The sequence below is a fragment of the Pseudorasbora parva genome, chromosome 4 (genome assembly GCF_024679245.1).
Source record: "Pseudorasbora parva isolate DD20220531a chromosome 4, ASM2467924v1, whole genome shotgun sequence".
NCBI lineage: Eukaryota > Metazoa > Chordata > Actinopteri > Cypriniformes > Gobionidae > Pseudorasbora > Pseudorasbora parva.
Window position 1 is genome coordinate 35947627 of NC_090175.1, and position 24015 is coordinate 35971641.

The following is a 24015-nucleotide window of genomic DNA, read 5'->3' on the forward strand; positions in this document are numbered from 1 at the left end:
CTGAGTGAGTCTTCGTCATTATAACATTCTGTTTCTGTCTCTTTCAATACAGGCTTGGAACATTTTGAAAGTTGTTTTTCTTGGGTAGGCTAAATATTCGTCCCGCGTTGACTTCCTGTATCTGCCTGATTTGTGTGAATGGGTTTTTAATTAGCCTACGATTGTAGACACCGACAAAGAAAACTCCTTCTAGCGATTGTTCTTTTTCAATTTATTTAACACCGTTTTTTAAAAACATTAGCAGACTCTCCGCTTTATCGCGTCACTGTAGCTCCTGTCATCATCAGTCTTCCTGGATCAGCTGTTTGACTGCGCACGCGCAGTACAGTACTGCAGCACGGTCTGCTGTGACGTTCATATTATAAGAGGCAAGTCCGAACAAATATCTCTCGACATGAATAAATTATAAGGCACAGAACCTTATAAAGCTAATTCAACTCATTTACGCAGCGCATGGGGAGCATTTTATGCCTGTGTCAGGGAGGATTGAAATATTGTGAAGTGTGATTATTTTCGCTTATCCTTTCGCATTACCTCATTGCTTATTACCTGTCAAAGTGAAATTCTTTAGTGGACTTATGATGAAGAGGATGCATATCGAGGATGAACTGACCAAAGCAGCCGCCACTGGGAACACTTGCAGTGTTCAACTTTTACTTTCTAAAGGAGTAAATGTCAACAGCGTTAACAAATTCGGAAGGACGCCTATACAGGTAAGCTACGTTTTTAGATATACTAATAATAATTTAATAATAATAATAGCCTAATAATAATAAAAAATAAAAAAATAAATAAATAAAAGTAGAATAAAAGACGACCTGCACAAGCCTATTAATTACAATAGAAAGACTTTTAAATGTTGTACGAAAGGTCAAATTATTTCACAAAATTATAGGCCTAATATCACTTAAGGATTTTGCTTCGGCTAATTCTTTCTTGAAGTTGGCTTAATAGGCTACAGTAGGCTATTTCATTTTCATTTATTTACTTATTTGGCCTATTTATTTAACTTGGATTTAAAATGCCTTAAATGCCTAAAGAACTAGGCTATATAGTTCTTTAAAGACGCACCAGCAAATTATCTTTTTTTCTTCTTTTTTTTTTTTACATTTGTAGAAAAAAATTGTTTCAATTTTTTTTTTGCTGTTGTAAGCGTAGGCCTATTTCTCTTGAATAGTTAAGGTAGGCTAATTACGAATTTTATCCACTGCATAAGACGACGAAAATTATGTGCTTCAAATGACAGGGGAAAAAAAACAACTCAACGTCACATTTCAGTATAGACCTAGCCTATTTTTATACTAAAATGTGAAGCTAAAATTCTCTTGACATTATAATCTTTTTACACGGTTTAGGAATTTTACAACTTGTGGTCACGTTAGCCTGCTATAATTGCACCTCGTAGCTTCTACTGATGTTGTAATATTCTCCATTCTGCAGGATAAAACCTCGGAGGGGTCAAACAAATTGCCTAAACGATGTCGGCTTAAATATAGTTTCGAAAACTTAAACGAACAGACACACAAAGACAGCAAAAATTGAGAAACTGTAGCCAAAGATTAGCCTACGCTATGGCTTGAGGTGTCAATAGTGGCTACGTGAAATGTTTTTATTATTATTAATGTTTTGTTGTTGTTGTTGTTGTTTTTTACCGAAATATGTTTAATAGCCTATTATGCGCATACTCATGGTATATATGATTGATACACAATTTTAAATAGGCCAATAAAAACATGAGATAAATGTTATAATACGAGTCGTTGAATATAAGTATCCTTTAATGTAGGCTACTGCTATCTGCACAAATTAGCACCAAAAAAAGAAAATAAAAAGGAAAGAAATAGCCTATAGGCCTACTGAACGAAAAAAAATCACTCTTCTACAATTAAAATAATGCAAGAGTAAATTGCAGCCGACATGCTTCTTTTCAATTATACCAAAGAGTAAGTTTTAAAGCACTTTTTTTTCTTATTGAGGAAAAACATTTAACGTTTTTGTCGCAGGTAATGATGATGGGTAACACTACATTGGCTCACCTGCTGCTGAAATATGGAGCGGATCCTCATCTGCCTGATCCCAGGACAGGAAGCACACCTCTGCACGATGCTGCCGGAACCGGATTTATTGACACTGTGCGGATTTTAATCCGCTTTAACGCTGATCCCAACGCAACAGATCACAATAATTTACGACCTGTAGATCTGGCACGGCAGAATGGCCATGTGGACGTGGTTGAATTTCTAAGTCGTTTTTAAACGCTAAAGTTTTTTTTGTTTGTTTGTTTTTTCAACACAGCCTATTTATCACAAACAGGCCTATTTTGCCTACTGTATTTTAAAAAGTAAATTAATAAGCACAGTTGGCTACTAGTTAATGCACTTTTGTGTAAGATTTATTAATATTGTCTGTGGCTATTTTAAAGCATATTTATGTTTCCTTTGATCATTTTTGTTGATAACAGGCTGCATAGCCTCCGCCTTATGTTTGCTAAAAACATAGGCCTACAAAAACCCTACAAAAACTTAAGTCTCAACAAACTAAAACCTATAGATGGCGTAATGATACACATTGTTTTCTATTATGCAAAATATTTGTTGTTAATTTGGCATGGTGAATGAAGTGGCCTCGAGTGGTCCGTTTTGTGAGTAACCTATGCTCACAATGCAATAATAGCACGACGATAGTCTACATTTTGGGGAGCCGTTTCTTCAATTCTCTCTCTCTCTCTCTCTCTCTCTCTCTCTCTCTCTCTCTCTCTCTCTCTCTCTCTCTCTCTCTCTCTCTCTCTCTCTCTCTCTCTCTCTCTCTCTCTCGTTTTTTTTTTTTTTTAAAGATATTTTCTTTTAGGTTTATGTTGTTTAACTCTATATGCCTAATCCACCATGAAAGCTTAAATTCTTTTTTTTATATAAAATTATTTATAAAGCAAAAATTAGTTCACTTGGTTTTATCGAGTATTAGCCTGCACGCCAGTTAGAATCCAAAGAAACAATGTTTGTTATTATTAAGTAATGGCAGTTTGTGGTTGTTATTATTGATTAATTTTGATTGCAGAAATTATTGATTTGCCTATATATATAATTTGATCTCATGGCTTCTGAAAATAACCTGTGTGAAATACAAATACTGGTAGGCTATATGTAAGCATTAAAGAAGTAAATAAATAAACACATAACCTATAAAAAATGTAATACTATATAATAATTTAAATATTTGAAGCTTGATTTTGCATAAAGACAATTTTGAAAGTGCCAGAAATGTCTGGTTATATGTGGTATTTGTTACAATTGGGAGTTTATCTCTTAAGAGACTGTGTACAATTGTTTTTGCAATTTATTTGTTGGACTACAATAGGGTCCAATGAGTCTTTTATGTGTGGAGTATTCTCCCTGTGTCAATAGTGCATTTCCCTCACAGTCCAGACATGCAGGTTAGGTGGATTTGCTATGCCAAATTGTGTGTGAGAAATTTGCACCACTCTCACCTGTGCCAAATCAAATATGTGTGAAGCAGGCAATGCAAATGAGCTTGAATAATGCTAGGAAGATGGATGGATTAGTGGGACTACTAAAGAGGACAAGCAGATCTAATCTCATGAAAAGATCAGGGAAAACTGAATTCAGGGAAAACAGGTCAGAAACTACTGTAGACCAAAGTCAGATTAGTTCTCCATTTTGAAATATTATTTTCAAAATGCTTTTTAAAGGGATAAAAAAGTTAACTGTTAATTTACTCACACTCAGGCCAATCAAGATAGGTGACTTTTTTTTCTTCAGTAGAACAGCAAGATATTTTTGGTGAAACCATGGTCCTCTGTGATTCATACAATGTAAATCAATGGGTGCCATTACTTTGAAATTCAAAAAAATGTATGCAGACAACACTAAATAAACACCTGTCACTCCTTACCATACATCGATCAGTCTTGGCAAATGGCCCTGAGTGTGTTCACAGTCTGCAGAGTACTTACTACAGTGGGCACATGATAACCAGCAGTATGAACATCTAAAGCTTTTTTAAAAGTAGGCCTACCAGTCATCACAATGGATTCCGATGTAACACTAAATAATGTGGAACTTTTTGTTAGAACCAGAATACTTTGATCGTGAACAGAGAGAGATGGAGGAAGTAGCGGCAACAGCCAGTCATCAAGCCTCGGGAAGAAAGAGGTCTCTTGAAATGTGGTGGTGTCATGCAGTGACAACAGAGGTGGAGAGCTTCTGTTGTCACGTATTGAACTTTGCAATGCCACAACTCGAATAAATCAGTAAGCCAGCTGCCGTGCAGGTCAGTGTCTTTCAAACACCAGTGGTTTTCAAACCTGTCCTGGAGGCACCCCAGCTCTGCATATTTTTTATGTCTCCCTTATCAGACACACCCAAATTAGCTCTTGCAGACTCTATGAGCTGATGTGTGAATCAGATGTGATGAATGAGGGAGATACACAAAATACATACATTGCACATTGTTTTTAGCTTGCCATGTATAGCCTGAAGGCCACATGTTGTCTGTTACATAGAAATCATATTTCAAGCCACTGTGATGACCGGTTTTAAACAGCTTTTCGTACTGCTGGTGAACATGTGCCCTCCTCTGTAGTAAACAAACAGCGGCAGGTTACATGTATGGATTAGAGGTAAACGTTGTAAATACTGTTCACTTTTTTGTATAGACCGATTATTCCACTTTTTAAGACATTAATGTATCCTCAGGAGGAGCCGTTGAAATTCATTTATTTTGTTATGTGAACAGGTTTGGAGATGGAAAAAGAGAAAAAGTGACGTGAAGGCCAATTATGGTAACCCATATTTGGAGTTAGTGCACACATTAGGAGCAGTGGTGAACACACACACATTGTAAACCGTGAAAAAGCCCTGCATCTCAATGTGCAATCTGCACCAAATAGTATTGAAAATTACTACTGTCATACTATTTAGGAATAATAATATGGGCTTTTTTTTTTACTATGATTCAGTCTATGACTGGGACACAGGAAAGCCCTAATGGAGCGCTGCAATTTAGCCACATATTTATTTTAAAATAAATTCAAACCATACCTACTGTTATTAGAATACTTCTTTTTGTTTGTTTTTATAATAGCCTGTTATGATAAATACATAATATATTTTTAATTTAATTTAATTTAAATTAGGTTCCTCCCTGTTGTTTATAAAAATATATAAGTCTATTTACGTCTACTAACTATCCTTACATGCATTTATAACGTCACATGCCTGCATGTTGAATGCGATTTTTCAGAGTGGGAGAAAGAGGTGGGATGTATGAGGATGAATCACTACAGCACTTGTATCATTGCATTGAATGACTATTGGCTGTGAGAAGACAGTGTCAGTCAATATATTGGACAAAACAGCGACCATAAATGTAATGACTCAAAACATTTTAATGCAACTTGCCAAAAGAAAGAAGCCCAAAGTCGCATGTTATACGACTATGATCCTGTCCAATCTCTAACAATGCTTGAAGAGTGCTAACACATTCATGTCATTGTGGCTGACAAACAAACAAACAAACCAAATGTCTTTTTTTTTATTACTATAGGGGTAAGAATGTCACTTGGTTACAGATATATGATTGCTGTCGTGGACACCACATCTTCATGGCTCCTTGATGGCAGAGTACTTTAATGTTTGGGCAACATTAATGAAGACTGCGACATCAACTGGACAACAAAAAGGAAAACAAAAATTATGACATGGAAAGTTTCAACACAGATATATATTTTTTTTCTAAATATGACGACATTTTTACTCACTTTGTGTGCATTTATTGTGCTCTCCCAGTCCATCTGGCTGATCTGTGGGATTGCTGTGAGCAGGATGCTGCTAGCTTTGTTTGCATTCTCTTTCATGGTTTTCAGCACATTGTCCACACACACCTAGAATGGGACATTAAAGGAATTGCAATAAATGGACCAGGAAGCCAGAGGATTATTAACCAATATGATATGAAGGAGCAATGCATTATGACCTTAAAATTATCAGATTTACTCATAAAACTGTACATAACAGATATCAGACTGTTAAATCTCTATGAATCTCACATTTGCCTGTGGCCACTCAGATAATTCAGATAAGGTATCATGAGTCTGTATAACCTGTCACAAGTTAAAAATGAAACTGAAAGACATTTTATGCACAAGCAACAAATGGACTATTGTCTCTAATGCCTGGCTTTGAAAGTCAGAATTGACTACAGCTACATTGTGCATTCAAATTCTAGAGGACAATGACAGGATCTATAGCTAATCTACTGCATTAAGAATCCTATCAGAGAAAGAAAAATCAGAGAAAGACACTGACCTGCAGATTTTTTTTAAACATTTTTTATCATCAATGATTTCCTCTGCAGGAACTGACTAATTGTCTGTGCATGAGTCAGAAAGAGAATAAGAATACAGGACTGGGATGGAAGGATGTGGTGAAGTAGGGTCTGAAAACTAGAGGTCAACAGCAGGAACTCAGAAGGAGGACTCTGAACTGCGAGGGGAAGAAAACATTGCTTCAAACTGCCAGACTAACCGGTTGTCCGGCTATCGGAAACCATAATCTGTAGAGAGTTTATTGACTTAAAAATGAATATCCTATAACAATCCTTCTAAGCCAATAGGACACAAACTTTGAATGAACACTAAAGCAGCACATTTGCCCTTTATTATGGCCTTTTTCGGTGACATGGCATCAAAAGATTATATCCAATTTGTTGCTTGTTAAAACTCATATGGTTGAGTTACAATTAAAAGTTAACAATAAACACTGTTTTTTAATAACAAAGGGCTTTAATGTAGCATTCATAATGCTTCCATTTACGGCACTCTAAATTACATTGTAGAGAAGCAGCAGACTAAAAACCAGCTATTGCCACAAACATAAGGACCAATGGAATACAAGGGTTTATGGGTCCAAGGTTGTAGATATTTATCAATCACCATTTGACCCAAAGTATATGACAAAATTATTTAAATTTTACATAGCGTAGCCTAAAAAAAAACGTTTATTAATCAAATAGTGTATGGTAATACTTGCACTTGAAATTTGTAATCTTTTGAATGTGTATTTTGACACTGAATTGCTCAGTTAAGTTTCAGTTCCATACTTTTGAATGTGTATTTTGACACTGTATTGCTCGGTTAAGTTTCAGTTCCATACTTTTGAATGTGTATTTTGACACTGAATTGTTTAAATTCAGTAACTTAACTAAACTAAATGAACTAACTAAACCAATGTGTTTACACAGTACTTATCTAAAAGGGGACATTCTAATGACTTTGACGTTTTTTAATTTATAACCCAGGGGTTTTCAAACTGGGGTCTGCTGACAGAAAAGCATTTTTACAATGAAAAAAATTATTTACTCGATTGATTTTTTCAAACTATATAGTAAAAATTATATAGTAATTTATATATATTTATCGTTCAACTGTCCGAGTAAAAAATGTGCTTGTCCGGAAAAAAGTTCGATATCTTTTTGATTTTGTGTGTGTGTGTGTTGTAAATATAACTTATTCTGAAGCAATATTCTCACCAGTGTTCAATCAGCTTTGACATATTTAAATCTGCATTTTGTATTTTATTTTTTTATTTTATTGAATCATTTCAAATTTGTGATAGGTTTACTTTTTATAAAGGGCATTTTCCCCCTAATCTTATTAAATATAGGCTATGCTTCAGGTTTAATTTTATATCGTTAAATTTAATCAATACATTAAATTAGAATAAGACACTATAGAGGCTGTTACCAATCTAATAAAAAGATGTACACTGAAAAATTACAACTGCATTAAATAATGTTTTGAGATTTGTAGTTTTGAATAGACAAAAGAAATGTTGGAAAGTATGTTTAAACATGAAACTAAACCTCCAGTAGGTGGCAGCAGGTGACCATCTTAATGAGAGAGTCACTGAGTCGTTCATTCAAACGATTCATTCAAACGCTGAATCGTTCAGTAACACACTTGTTGCTGCGAGACGCGCTACGGTTCTGCAGCTGTGAACGATTTTCGCAGCTGAAATAGAACAAAAGCACTCAATATTGCATCTAAAAATGTAAGTGACTTTAAGTCAATGTAAGTGAATGTTATTATTTGTATATGGAGCTGTCATATGAAATCTGTCTTTTTCAGTCGTGATGGTATTCAGGAAAACGCTCGTGTTGTAATTTCTCCTCGAGATCAACAGATCGACCTTGTAATCGTCAGTTATATTATTTTCCACTACCGATCGCCACTTACACTAAACTACTGCACAATCATTCTTGCATTTTGGTGATTCACAAGTTATTTTTTGTTTTAATCAGGCTCTTGTCTGTCGGGCAAGTAAAATTCTCTTTCACTAGTCCTTTCAAAAAATCCAAGAGGACAAGCGTTAATGTCGAGCCCTGATATATATATATAAAAATAAACAAACAGTCCAAACCCTGGAACACACAAAGAAAGAGGCTTATATCTGCTCACCGCCTCTTCACGCTCATTCCAGCAGTCATAATCAGTTGCCATTGCAATACTAGCATAGCATAGCCCGGCCTCCTTGGCAAGAACCACTTCTGGTACTGTGGTCATGTTAATGACATCAGCACCCCACTGTCTGAACATAATGCTCTCTGCCTTAGAGGAGAAACGAGGACCCTCTATGGTCACCATTGTCCCTCGAGTATGACACTTCACACCGAGTGTCTGGGCAACCTCCAGGAGAACCTACAAAAGGAGTTAAGGAAAAGGTGAAGAGAATAACATAAGATAACAAAGACAGAAAGCTGGGAAATGTCACTAACCTCTCTAGTCTTACAGCAGAAAGGTTCAGCCATAGGGATGTGAAGCACACCTGGAGGGCTGGTGGGCTGCCCATCATAGAATGTCTGAACACGTTTCGTTGTCCTTGAATTCAGGTTGGTGTTGGACATTTTGGCATGCACATAATAAAAGAATAAAATAAAATATATATACATCAAACTGATAAGGTGCATTCTGAGGAACAATAAAACAGTTGCACAAAAGATGAGAAGCAAGTATCGTACACTGGATACATCATTCTGTACTTGCGTCCTCAAGTTCAAAGCAGTTCTAATCACCATACAGGCGAATGTTTACTTCAACAATGAACAAAGTGACATCAATGAGTTCAAAGTGTGATAAAACGGTCCAACAACACCAACGGCAGGATTTTAAGCCTAGCTGTAAAACCCCTTAAGAATTTGTCTGCATGTGTTGTTCAAAATAATGTAATTCTTATGAAAAAGATCATGTTTTTTGTTTTGTTTTATAAAATGCACTGTTTAATCATACTTTCAGTCTCAAAAAGGTGGATTGGTTTTTACTAGTGTTTATTGCAATGGTAACTCATGACACGCGATCCGAATCATGAATCAATCCGCTGATTCATAACCGTTTGAATATTTATTAGAGGTTTGAAAACAAACGTATGTATTGTAAAATGTATTTTCGATGCTTCAAGAGATTCTAAAATTTACCATCTGATGTCACATATGAACTAATTTGATGAAGTTTTTATTACCTTTGTAATATCTACTTACAATTTATTAACTTATCTATTATCTACTTGTAGAGATGCAAGTAGTGATGAAAAAATTGCAGTGGTCTCTTAATCTTTTTCGGAGCTGTATGTGTGTGTGCTGTGCATAATTATTATGCATTTATAAATACACATACATATAATTAAAATGTTATATTTCTATATAAAATTTACATTTTCTTCTTTAATCAGCATCTCTACAAGTATAGAAGCCATTCCATTTCGATGTCTGTTGAATTCCAACGCAGGCACACCTCATTCTACTGAATGAGGAGCTGATTAGGTGATCACCTGAACCAAATCTTATTTAATAAGGAAAAGTATAAAAAACACTTCTGTGGTCATCATTATCCTCTTGCAGTAGGACCAACTGGATGGCAAAAACTGTGCTAGTAGTACCTCAAAAGTAAATTGAATAAAAAAATAACTATTGAGCATGCCAAAAAAGTTGAAAAGAAAACTTTTGAGTGAGGAAAAGAAGAATTCAATTCTGGCTTTACTGGCAGAGGGATAAAGTGAGCGTCGGGTTCCATCCCTAAAATCTCAAAAACGGTGGCTCATAGAATAAGGTCAAGCAACAGACATTGGGGACAACAAAGCTACAGACCGGCAGAGGGGGGAAAACAACTCTCCACTGACCAGAATGACCGCCAAGTCATTTGAATGTCACTCTATAACCGTAGGATGACATCAAGTGACCTACAAAAAGAATGGCAAGAGGCAGCTGGGCTGAAGTGCATGGCGAGGATGGTTTGAAACTGGCTCCTAGGGGCAGGGCTGAAGTCGAGCAAAGCTAGAAAAAAAGCCCTTCATCAATGAGAATCAAAGAAGACCCAGGCTTAGGTTTACAAGAGACAATAAGAATTGGACTGTAGAGGACTGGAGTAAGGTCATCTTCTCTTATGAGTCAACTCTCAGCTTTGTCCAACACCTGGTCGTCTAATGGTTAGATGGCGGCCTGGAGAGGTCTACAAGCCACAGTGTCTCACACCCACTGTGAAATATATATATATATTTTCCCTTATTCGAGGTCTGACAACACTGCATCTTTTTTCTTATTTTCACCAGTTGTTGCTTTCGGCAAATAAATGTTCTAAATTACTATATTTTTGTTTGGAATTTAGGAAAAATGTTATCAGTAGTTTTTAGAATAAAACAAAAATGTTAACCAGAAGAAACTGATCATTTTGAAGTGTTCTCTTAGTTTTTTCCAGAGCTGTATTTTATGTAAACAAACACAAACATTTATTTTGGATGTGATTAATCATTTACAGCCCTAATTACAGTGAAATTATATATTCAAGTAATGAGTAATATTAATTATTTACATGTAATTACTCTTTAGGGTTAAGTTAGGATTCGCATTATGCATTATTTATTGTTATTACTATGGTAAGTACATGTAACATGTAACAAGGACACTGTAAAATAAAGTGTTACCAAATAAAATGATAAAATAATGCCTGTTTTCCCCATTATTATTTTTTTAAATTGTGAGTGTAAGTATAATCTTTCTGCTCAACAATTAAATCTTTAATGATTGAATAAGTGCAATTTACCTTTATTCCACAATGTGGCAATGTCTGATACAATGATGAAGTGATGCTTTAATGTCACAGGCAGAAAACAAAAGAATGGGAAATAATACTCCTGTTAGAAAGTTTTTTTTTGCTTCACCCAACAGAATTAATATTCATTCATTCGATTCACTATTCTAACAGGACATTGTTACTTTACCAGCTGTGAGGCTGTGACTGCTTACTGGAATAATGCAGGAAGTAATATCTTTTGGAAAAAATGTGTGGATGCTTCCGCATTTCTTCTTCTTAACCAATAAAGTAAAAACAAAACAAAAAGGCTTTGTGGATTATGATCAATCTAAAAAGATCAAAAGTTCCACATTCACAAATCTAAATGCTAAACCTCGCTTTCTTGTTTTTATTAAAGAACTTTAAAAATACCTCAATCTGAGAACAAAAAAGACTTAAAGCTACACTGTGTAACTTTTTATTTTATTCTTAGCTAAAAACACTGAGTTCTTTCAAAAATATATGTGCTCATTAATGTATATTTACTTCTTTCAAGTAATAAAGTATTCTCGTAGGTTTATAATATGTCATTGAAAATACATACGGGTGAGTGGTTCGAATGCCGGTCGCCATGTTGCCCCTTCATCTTGAAAGTACATTAGCCAAAGAGGGACATACCCGTAAATTCAAGCTTCGCCTTTCGCGGTTTGACACTCGATGGCACCGTGTCGAATGTGAAGAGGGGGATTGCCATGTTAATCTTGGACTAAATCGGCCACCGTGGAGTTAAAACGAAATCAGAATTGAGAGGAACAGAAACTAGTATTCACTGGATGGTCATATACCTTTTCACCGCTAGATGGGGGAAAATATCACACAGTGCAGCTTTAATTAATTAAGCCTTAATTTAAATTATGCCCACCACCCTGTACTGAGCAAGTACTGAATGCAATGAAATATTAGTGTCATTATCAAAAGAAGATGGAAAATATCTGGAAAGATCTGGAAAAGAAGCTGTCAGCAAACAAAATATTTGAAGATGTTGAAAATGATAGTTTTTAGAGTATGTTTGAGATCACAAGTATGAGCCAGGTGCTGAATACTGGGAAATGAACTCTAATGAGGACAGTGATGATGGTATAAAACAACTGCTCAAACTGAACCCTTCCAAGCTCCAAAGTCAAGTCAACTTAACTTATATAGCGCTTTTACAATGATGATTGTTTCAAAGCAGCTTCACAGGGTTAAACAGGAAAATATTACAACAAAATTTGATTCTGCTGTACAGTCACACTGGAGAAAAGGGTGATGTCATCAGCTTATTTTAATGTATCATTACAATTCACATCACAATTCAGTAATTAATTTTATTTGGATATTTAGTGATTAGTGATTAGCATCCCCAAATGAGCAAGCCATACCAAAGGTGACAGTGGCAAGGAACCAAAACTCCATCAGGGCATAATGGAGAAAAATAAACCTTGGGAGAAACCAGGCTCAGTCGGGGTGCCAGTTCTGGATGTTCTCCTGGATGTGACGTCCATATGACTATAGGTACTAGTGTTTCTGTATTCTAAGTTGTAATGTAAAGTTGTAAAAATGTTAAGTTAGTTTGAGGCTGTATCCTCTTATTCATTAGCCTGGATACCAGCCGAACTTAGCCCCGCCCACAATTTTTTTAGGTCGAGCAGTTCGGTCTGGCCTCGCTCCATAGAGGAGTAATTATCTCTGAACAGAAACTGTTCGGACCAATGAAATCATCAGGGCGGGATTTAGACGATGATGGACAGATGATCAACAGAAACGTAATCATGCACGTCATCAAAGGGGCTTGGATTATATTTGTTCGAATCCTAAACGGAGAGCTTGTTTGTATCTGCATTTACCTTCACAATTTCTCTCAAAAATGATGATCATGTTGGGTAAGTACTCTGTGTATCATTAAATTCTTTATTATTAACACTGGCAAAGATAGTTTATTCCAGCGCACGTGCAGTCAGGGTTGCCAAGTTTTTACAACAAATGTGTGTTATTTTGGCAAGGTTGCCTGCTAAAATTCACACTCATGGGTCTATATATCACATAATAGTCGCTTCAACCCGCGGACATAGAAAACAACCTGCGGAAGAAAAAAAAAAACATGGACTTGGCAACACAGTGCAGTTGAGCTCTGTTGACGTCGCTTCGATGCTCTGATTGGTTGTAGGTCTGTCCAATTGATGTCTTTCCTGGTTCGGTTGAAACACGCCCCATAATCACAGCCCAATGGAGCAGTTTCAGACTCATATTCTGACTAGAATTCATACTATGGCCTTTGGAAGTGTAGCGAACTTGGTGTCGTCTCAATCAGCTCCCTAGTTCAGTTGTCAGGGCACTGATCAGGGAGTTACCCATTTTAAGTGCTGTCTCAATCACAGAATCCTTTCAATGCACTGAAATTTTCACTCCCTAAGAAGTCCCAAAATGTACCGCAAAAACCAGGGTGCATTGATGCTCACTATGCTCCCTTAAAGGTGCACTATGGAGCTTTCCGTCCACTAGAGGGCGCCTATTCAAAACAAATCGTAGTTTGATGACGCAAAGTGTGAGCGCAACATCTTGGGAGATGTGGTCTTCTCATCACAGCCGGTGGAAAATAGGACTCGGGCAGAAATCACGTTCATGCATGCAGTTATTAACGTTACTGTAGTCTAAAGCAGAGCAGGACCGAGTGTTATGGACCTGAGCACAGCTGCTGGAGCAATTGTTAAACAAATACCCGCCTCGCAAATACCGGGACTTTTATTATGAAGGGACGGGAGACATTCGCCGAGCGCCTGCACAGATCCGCTCTTCCGGTTATGATTTTGAGGTAATGTAGCTCTGTTTATCATATTAGATACATTTAAGTGTGTTCAAAACGATGTTATGACTTTACTCTGTGCGTTCACTTGTTCACACTGCTAAGAGTAAAGCACTCCTGTCAAATAAAAGCCGAAACCGAGGGTAACGCAGATATGACGCAATTGACAGGCGACTCCCTCAAATGCAATGTTGAAACGTCCCTGTCCTTAGTTAAAATAGCAATTTTCTCACAATTTACAAATAGTTGGAAACTTCTGGGATATTGTAGGTACTCAACTGAACAAAATATATAACACCGGCCTAGTGGTTTTTGGATATTTTACTGCAAAAATACTACATAGTTCACCTTTAACAGAAGTTCTGAAGCGCGAAATTCGAGCCAACTCACTACACATAATGACCGATAACGACATGCAATATTTGTTTTTAAAAACAGAAACCATTATTTTATTATATTTCAGCATAAACATAAATCGTTAGACAGGTAATGGACACAATCTAGCTAACATTTATCATTTATTTATGGCTGAAATGTTGCACGTATATGCAACAAGCAAAGTATTTATCAATTTACTTTAAATAACATTAAATACAAGTAATTTCAGAAAGATATAAGTTCTGCTGTAGTTCATAAATACCAGTGATGATGTTGTACAATGAGGACGTTGTCACATCGCTGGAAAAAGAGTCAACAGTGTCCCAATGTGCAGTTAGCCAGCAAGCTTTACTGTCCCTTACCAGTGCCCAAACTCATGTACATGATATACTGATTCACGAGCTCAGGAACTAGGGAAATGAATGAGAGACACCATTTGTCTTTAGCAAACTCTGTCAACAGACTGAACTTTAACTTTGACTCCTGGTCTTCATTGAGCATATTGGTCTCTTTATGTGGAAACTGCAATTCCACTACAAAACAAAATTGAGATAGAAATTTGTCTTTCAAAGTTTTGACATTCAAATTAAACATGCAGTATGAAATATTCACCACTAGCAGCTGAAATGGGTACTGCAGTCCAAATTCAAAATACTGGAGAGAGTTGTTTCCCCCGGCCCCTTTTCCTCACATATGTAGCCAGATTGAAAACACACAACTGGATCGAGCGCAATTGACAATAGAAGGTGAGGAGACTTACAATGCAAATTGAGGAGTTGATTTATCCACGTTTTTAATATGCTCCCATTCGTTTTTCAGAGATTCAGAGATTTTTAGATGGTTGGCAAGGCTTTTTAGGACAGGTAGAATCTGCGATATCTGACCCAGTTAATTTGCTGGCTTCTAGGGATGGGCATTTTAAGCAAAAATTATATTCGAAGATCGATGGGAATTATTCGAAAATCGCAACTCCTCCCCCGAATGCGCGTAGACACATAAACAGAGAGAGAGAGAGAGAGGCCATTCACACTCTCATTCAGTATAATGACAAACTGTTTTATTCATTAGGGAATAGGCTATATTATCTCGAGCCATATAATTATTGTAACATGCTGAAAATTTATTTGATGTGATTTGACATTGCCCCAAGTTACCGTAACCGGTGTACGCCACTCAAGTGTACAGTGTGTGAGCAAAACCCGGGTGCGCGCTTGTTCGGGAAGAAAAGGGACCAGTGCGTGCGTTTTAGCTGATTACAATGTCATTGGTTCACTAACGTAAGGGATGATGATGATAGTGTTGAGGATTTACCTCAGATACGACCGAGAGAGAGCCAGTGTTTACTTTTTTTTTTTTATCCTCCCATTTGATAATACACACTTTTACAGCCACTAAAATAGGTCAGTTTTGTTTTTAATAATAAAGTAGGTATAATTAGTTTCGTTTCTTTATTAAATTAATTTAGAAAAATGTTGAGCATTATTTGTTTTTTAAATTCAAGTTTTTGTTTTATAAAGTGCTGAGCAAGCGGCCTGCGGCAGACAGTGAGTTAACCACATGCTTGATCAATTTAGTCTCTCAAATCAACACTTGACTTGTCTTGCAATTCCCCTCATAAGATTCAATAGATACAAATAGATAGTCAATAGATATAAAACACTTCAATTATATCACAACGTTTATGTTTACTATCACCACTAGTAAAAAGGCATTTTGACATGTTGAGGCATGGGCTCTGCTCGCAACAGTGCAAACAAAACGGTCTATAGCCTACAATCTACAAATAAATAAAATAAAAATATAAAAAAAAACATGCAGGATGTCTTATCTTAAATGAATATAAATCCGATCTTAAATTCCCGTGCTATATGCACATTAAACGAAGTACACGTCAATCACACACAACACACATACAGTGTTTTCTGCAAAATGGCAACCTGGGGTAGTGAAATACTATTGGGTAAATTGGCTGTGGGTGGAATCACACTGATCAAAACAAAAACAAATTCCGACAGAATATACATTTCAAAGTATAACTGGCTGTATAGCATTGTTTTTCAGAGAAACGAGCATGTGAACTCACTCAGCATGTTTCTTGAATATCTGCAAGAATTTTATGGTATTTTTATGCTTTAGTACAGTCTAAAAATTACATCCAGCACCTTTATCTCCTTCCCCACCATTGACAATTTATCTGGTCTTTTATGAGAAAATGCTTCCCTGCCATTGACAAGATTTTACGGCTTTCCGTGTGTAATGAAGTTCGTAGATGGGAAGGAAGGAGGCGGGAACCGGCGAACGTTACAAACATTTATTAACTCAAAATAAATAAACAAAACGAAAGTAAAACCGCGGACAGCCCCTCACGGACGACTGCCCGCAAACACACACAACAAAACATAACATAAAATTCCAGGCCTGGTCCTCTCTCCTCTTCCGCTGTCCTTGCTCCTCCTTATATGCTCCCGTCACATGGCCGCGAGACAAGACCGGTGTGCCACGCAGCTGGCACTCGTGAACATTAATCACCGGCCCGCTCTCGCGGTCCCTCGCCCCGCTGCTTGCCACACCACATACCCCCATCGCCCCTCGCAGGCCGGGGGGCACTCCCGAGACGGCGCTCTACTCCCCCTCCCCCCCTCTCCCGGGGGGGGGCCGATCACGGCGGCCGCGGCACCTGGGGGTAAGGACAGAGAGGCGAGAGAAATGTAGACGGGAGCACGAGGAGCCCGCGGACGAGAGAGAGGAGAGAGGGAAAAAAGAGAGAAAAAAAAAAAAAAATTCTGGTCCGGTTCCCCGACACACTGCCGCTCGGTCCTCACCAGCCGAGAGGCTCTTCCTCGCGGTGCTATGCGATGGTGCTGGACGCCCGGTGGACGGCCCGATCCTCCTCCGCCCCCTGGCGGCCGGCGGTGGCTCCTCCTATTGAGGGCAGTCGGCAGCGAGCTCCGCGTTCCCTGCTCCTCCCCGTTCCGGCGGATGGCAGCAGGCTCCGGCCCACGGCGAACGCCGGCAACTCCTCCGCTCCCTCCAGGACGGCCGCCACCCCACCTCGACCCAGGGGCACGGCAGCGAGCTCTCCGTCCCACCGGTCTTCACTCGCTCCAGCACCACCGCCTCGGGCAGTCACTCGCGGTCTTTCTTCATCCGCGCTGCCCGAACTCCTCAGCACCGCGATCCCCCTCAGCAGCGAGGGCTCTCCGACAGCGCGTCCCTCCTTCCTCCCGGGTTTCGGTACCAATGTAATGAAGTTCGTAGATGGGAAGGAAGGAGGCGGGAACCGGCGAACGTTACAAACATTTATTAACTCAAAATAAATAAACAAAACGAAAGTAAAACCGCGGACAGCCCCTCACGGACGACTGCCCGCAAACACACACAACAAAACATAACATAAAATTCCAGGCCTGGTCCTCTCTCCTCTTCCGCTGTCCTTGCTCCTCCTTATATGCTCCCGTCACATGGCCGCGAGACAAGACCGGTGTGCCACGCAGCTGGCACTCGTGAACATTAATCACCGGCCCGCTCTCGCGGTCCCTCGCCCCGCTGCTTGCCACACCACACCGTGGTATCACAGTTATAAGATAGGGGGCACTATTTCACATCTCCTGACCAAGTACTGTATCTCCAGATAAAAAAGAAAAGGAAGAAGCAGAAACAATCGATCTCATATGTAACCAAATGCATAGGAAAAATACAGTGATCATCGAATATAAACGGCATATAAATCAAAACAGCATAATGTTACTGAATAAAAAATTCACAACAAAGCTTCGAATCGTTTCTGCCAAATAAAACCGGAAACCGAGGGTAACGCAGATATGACGCAATTGACAGGCGACTCCCTCAGACGCTATGCTCACGACGTCTCGCGGGTCCTTGGTTAAAGGACAACTCCCATGAGAAAAGATCCTAGGGGTAATTAATTAATACATGGTTACCGAGTAGATCGTTCTCTGGGATGCGTTTTCATGAAAATCAAATGTAAAGAGTTTTATCTCTAAAAACAGATTAGCTTTTAACGCTTGTCTATGGGGCACAGAGTAGTAAGATTCAATCGCTAGTTAATACCACTAACAAGGCTCAAAATACGCTAATAATCCATTGGATTTCAACAAAAATATCTTCGTGTTCTGAAGATAAATCTTACAGATCTTACAGCTTTCGAATGACATGAGGGTGAGTAATTGATGACCGAATTTTAATTTTTGGGTGAACTAAACCTAGCCTAGAAATCTAGACGCACCCTAGCGGCAGCAAATTTAATTTGCCCGCAAGTGTGGTCTAGCAACTCTCAATTCCTATCTGAGCTGTATTCCTCAGCATCTGGACGGCCCAATCACATCGTGTATAGAGTCGGCGGGCGGGGCCATAATGACGACGGCCGAGTTGCGTTTGCGTGCTTCTAGTAACACAGAAACTGGCGAACGGCGACGATCTTTCGAATCAGCTCTGCCCGCGCCTCCGGAAGACTTGGAGTTAAGCTTTTCTCTGAGAAAAGAACAAAGAGCGGCACTGAAGTCATTCTTAAAAAGGGAAGATGTGTTCGGAGTTTAGCCGACCGGATACGGCGAATGTTTAATCAGTCAGCGAGCTCCCCTTCACCGTCGTTGCTCTGGTTGGTGTAGCGCTATCCTATCGCATGCAGAGGGAGTTTGAAAGACAACCGTTTATCCCGCCCCTCGGATTGAGCCCTGTCTATGGTGAGTTTCCAGACCAAACATCTTGATGTGGGTCTGGCTTGTCAGGCTAGACTAAACCTTTAAGCGAGGGTGAAATTAAAAGTGTAATGTTAATGATTATAGCCAAATGAACACTTACCTATCAATAAACTGGTCAATCAAAACGATGTCCCCAGGCTGGATGTCCTCTCTGAGAGAACCGCATGCTGTGGTGACTAACAGGTGAGTGCAGCCCTCTTCCTTCAATGCCCAAATATTGGCCTGGTAATTGACATTAGTGGGCATGATGGTGTGTTTTCTTCCATGCCTTATAGTCAAAGCAGAAGTCAAAGCAAACCCATTTTAAGTAGAAGTCAAAGCAAATGTAACATATTACATATACATGGCAGTGTAGTGTGTATTCACCTGGCAAGAAGCACACATTCAACATTCTTTATTTTGCCCAAAATTAGAGCATCAGATGGCTGTCAAAAGAGAGGAGGAAATGAGTGTAAACAAATAAACTTGTGGCTCTGCCAATGTGATATACTATGGTGGCCACATGATTTAAACGCAAAATCCTAATAAATAGAGTTTTTTTTTTATCAGTTCAATGAAAGAAAATGCTTATATTAATTTCTAAATGTGCTCTTCTATAAACACGCATGTTAAAAAGCACAGCAGATAGGATGCAGAGACACTCACCTTTCCAAATGGTGTGATTACATGTCGCTCTGTTCTTCCCTCCAGGATATCTGGATCATCAAGACCAGATCCACCAATTATTCCTATCTATAAGAACATGACATACTGTATTATAATCATATCTGACGGTGGAATGCAGTTGTTTGTTTCAATTAAATGGGTCATGAATTACATTTGTTAATGTTAAATGACATGCACTTGTAATGTTAATATGATTTTATAAATACTCAAAAAAAAAAGTTGTCAATTTAAAAATAAAAGGCCTTGATCTACCCTGATTTTAGCCCTCTGGTCTGAACTCTCTATTGGCTTGCCTGCTGTGAGTCTTTGATGTAAATGCCCACTGCTATGATTGCCTAACATTTTTGCATTTAAAAAGTATTAAATGGGGAACTCTCAAAAACTTTTACTAAGTTTTTACTTCTACAGCTGTCAAGATTAACTAATCGGGAAAAGTGTTGAGTATCAAACAAGCTACTTTATTTATAAAGCACGTTTACGTTCAAACAACAGACGTTGCCCCAAAGTGTTTTACAAAAACAGAGACATTAAAATCAAGATTTAATATTGCATACAACAAAGCAAATAATACTTATTCAAATGCTAAAGAAAATAAATCTTTTTTAAATAAGACTTAAAAGTGGCAATTGACATGTGACGTGTGAAATTAAATGTCTCAATAAGAGAGAGAAATTGATTAACCACTGCATTGTGCCAACTGCCAAGTGAAAAGTTTGCTGGAGGGGGTTGTTTTTCAGGGGTTGGGTTTGGGCCCTTAGTTCCAGTGAAAGGAACTTTTAATGTTTAATGTTTGAATATGCACCAAACTTGTGTCATTCTTTTACTTTCTTTTTCAAAACAGTGCATATCTCTTCGGGAAAAACAATTCAAGGATGGCAAGAGCACCCCCTAGTGAACCATATATAAAACAAAGGAAAAAAACCTACATGAGATATTGCTTAATTTAACAGTTTTAACTAAAAAATACACAAGCTTAAAAGAAATTATTCTGATAAGAATTTTCCAACATAAATACTGGAAATATTAACATGTTTAAAGCTATTTATTTTTTCCTTCAGGTACTTCTTCTTATATATATATATATATATATATATATATATATATATATATATATATATATATATATATATATATATATGTGTGGATTTTTTTGTTATTCACAAATGTCATTGTATTTATTTGTGAATGTAATTCATTTTTGTAAAACTGCAAATATTCGTGGATCTCATTCTATTGATTTGTGAAATTATTTATTTTTTGTGAATCACTTTACGTTTAATTTTGCATAACAATATTATATTTGTTTGGAATAAAGCAACAATAATACCCCCATACTATGGAAGTGTCCTAACCACTGATATACAGGTCCTTCTCAAAAATTAGCATATGTGATAAAAGTTAATCCACAATGTAATGATAAAAATTGAAATTTCATATATTTTAGATTCATTGCACACCAACAGAAATATTTCAGGTCTTTTATTGTTTTAATACTGATGATTTTGGCATACAGCTCATGAAAATCCAAAATTCCTATCTCAAAAAATTAGTATATCATGAAAAAGTTCTCTAAACGAGCTATTAACCTAATCATCTGAATCAACTAATAAATTCTCTAAACACCTGCAAAAGATTCCTGAGGCTTTTAAAAACTCCCAGCCTGGTTCATTACTCAAAACCACAATCATGGGTAAGACTGCCGACCTGACTGCTGTCCAGAAGACCATCATTGGCACTAATGATGGCCAAATGAAGCATTTCGAAGCATTATTGCTTTCTGAAACAATTGTGTCGAAAATGGTTCATTACTCGAAGCTTCATTCAGATAGAAATTGCAGCACCATCTCCTGGTAAAGTAAATGTAATGCAACAAAGCTGACAACTACGGAAGCCCTGAACGGCCATGGATAATATTTTTTTTCTGTCTTATGTCATGATCACAAGTTAATTATCTTGTTATCTCGAGATAACAAAAGTTGTTTTGTCGTGATCATGAGTTCATATTTTCTAAGTTACACAACTGCGCCACGAGGTGGCAGTATAGAACCAATTAACTGATGGGGTGCAGTAGCCTATCCACCTTGTGTTGTACTGGTCCAGATTGAACGCGTTGAAGACCTTTCGTGATCACTATAATTTGTGCAGTAGCCTACTGTGTGCATTTGGCAATTCATATAACTGAATGATCTAATGTGATTAGTTTGCTATAATAGCGTTTGGTGCGTTACTAAATTTACTGTTTAACTCATTTTGATGTCACTATTCTGTTTGCACCTTTTTGTGCATTAACATGCCATTTTAATCAGCAGCCTAAATAACCGTTAGTTTGCCACATTGTGTCACTTAATGTATCGCCTAAATGTGATGTATAGCCCATGTAAAGATGCATTGCAGCCTAATTTAATTCAGTGATACTGTGTAATTAAAACGATTGTATTTTGTACGAGACTGTATATTAACTGGATTAAACGTTTGTTTGTTTTTAGAAATATGGAGTAGGCTACTGCACCTCTTTTTAATGGAATAAAGGCTAGAAGGAAGGATACTAATAACAAACAAATTATGTAATGTTATTTCAAACGAATGAGGAAAATAAAATGGGCTGAATAGAAACTAAAACGATTTTTAGAATAGAACAGAATAATCTGCCATCCATCTGAAGGCCCCCCCCCCTTTGATCATTTAAACATGTTAATTACAATGTATAATAAAATGTTTATTAAGTGAAGCAAAGATTTTGCTGAAAGATCCAGCGCACGGTTTATTATCCATTGATCAGATGCCCGTGAAAGTTGTGTTCCTTGCTACAGCAAGAGTAGACTCACTCAACAGTAGGGTGCAGTGCAATTTCAGAATGAAACTCGTGATCACGAGAAAACAACTTTTGTTATCTGGAGATCACGAGAAAATTAACTTGTGATCACGACATAAGACAGAAAAAAAAATATTATCCATGGCCGTTCAGGGCTTCCGTAGATAACCATAAAATGCAAGTAGGCTTATATGTTACCGAGGCGATCAAAGCTGAAACAGTGTTAGTGCTGTGAAACTCATTTATGTAGGTGAATTTTACAGATACTGATGAATTCCATGTGTTCACCTTGATAATAAAACAATAAGCATGATGTGTGTGTGTAATTATTTCTTTAGACAAGGACAGAAGATCAAACCAGCTTAAAAAAGGTTTCTATTAAAATACCAATAGTAACCGTTGGCTTTTACGATTTAAACCACTACAGATTTTTTTTTTTTTTTTTTTTTTGTGTGGTACATATTCCATTAGGATGTGATGCCCCCACCAATAGAACCCAACACATATCAGAAGAGACCCACAGAGACCACTATAATTCCCATTACAAGCAATACATTTCCCATGAAAACCATTAAATGCAATTGAATTTCAGTAATGGTTTCTATAGTTTTTTTTTTTTAGTTTTTTTTTTTTTTATTGTTTTATTTATTTATTTTTTGGCATGGCAGTATCATGTGTGAAAGCACATAAGAAATACAGCCAGCAGGTTTCAAACTTGTCAACACTGATTGGGCTGTCAAAGCAGTCAGGTGGTTCACTACAGGAGTGAAGCAGTGTGTTTGCTTCAGAAGGCATTTTCACGTGACTTGTGACGTAATGATACAAGCACCGAAGCAGTGGTTCATTGCAAGGACCGTTCGAGTTTGAAGCAAGCTTCGGAGCATCGGTGTCAGACGTAACATCACTAACTGACACTCTTAAGCGAAAGGGTAAGACACAGAAAGAAATTTCTGAACGAATAGGCTGTTCCCAGAGTGCTGTATCAAGGCACCTCAGTGGGAAGTCTGTGGGAAGGAAAAAGTGTGGCAAAAAACGCTGCACAATGAGAAGAGGTGACCGGACCCTGAGGAAGATTGTGGAGAAGGACCGATTCCAGACCTTGGGGGACCTGCGGAAGCAGTGGACTGAGTCTGGAGTAGAAACATCCAGAGCCACCGTGCACAGGCGTGTGCAGGAAATTGGCTACAGGTGCCGCATTCCCCAGGTCAAGCCACTTTTGGGCTACAGAGAAGCAGCACTGGACTGTTGCTCAGTGGTCCAAAGTACTTTTTTGGATGAAAGCAAATTTTGCATGTCATTCGGAAATCAAGGTACCAGAGTCTGGCGGCAGACTGGGGAAAAGGAAATGCCAAAAGTCCAGTGTCAAGTACCCACAGTCAGTGATGGTCTGGGGTGCCATGTCAGCTGCTGGTGTTGGTCCACTGGGTTTTATCAAGGGCAGGGTCAATGCAGCTAGCTATCAGGAGATTTTAAGGGACTTTATGCTTCCATCTGCTGAAAAGCTTTATGGTGATGAAGA

The 24015-nt window shown here is 37.9% G+C and overlaps 1 protein-coding gene across 1 annotated transcript in view; it reads right to left on the bottom strand.

Annotated features, from left to right (window-relative positions):
* Positions 1-2731: 2731 nt before the first annotated feature.
* The window catches only part of mtap (methylthioadenosine phosphorylase), a 29450-nt gene continuing 8166 nt past the window's right edge, over positions 2732-24015 (bottom strand). The window contains exons 2-8 of the mRNA XM_067441630.1: positions 19664-19750; positions 19385-19443; positions 19119-19286; positions 8791-8893; positions 8474-8713; positions 5777-5899; positions 2732-5683 (exon numbers count right to left, since the gene is read on the bottom strand). Coding sequence (XP_067297731.1) covers positions 5645-5683; positions 5777-5899; positions 8474-8713; positions 8791-8893; positions 19119-19286; positions 19385-19443; positions 19664-19750 — 819 coding nt within the window. The 3' untranslated portion in view covers positions 2732-5644. The remainder of the gene's footprint in view (positions 5684-5776; positions 5900-8473; positions 8714-8790; positions 8894-19118; positions 19287-19384; positions 19444-19663; positions 19751-24015) is intronic.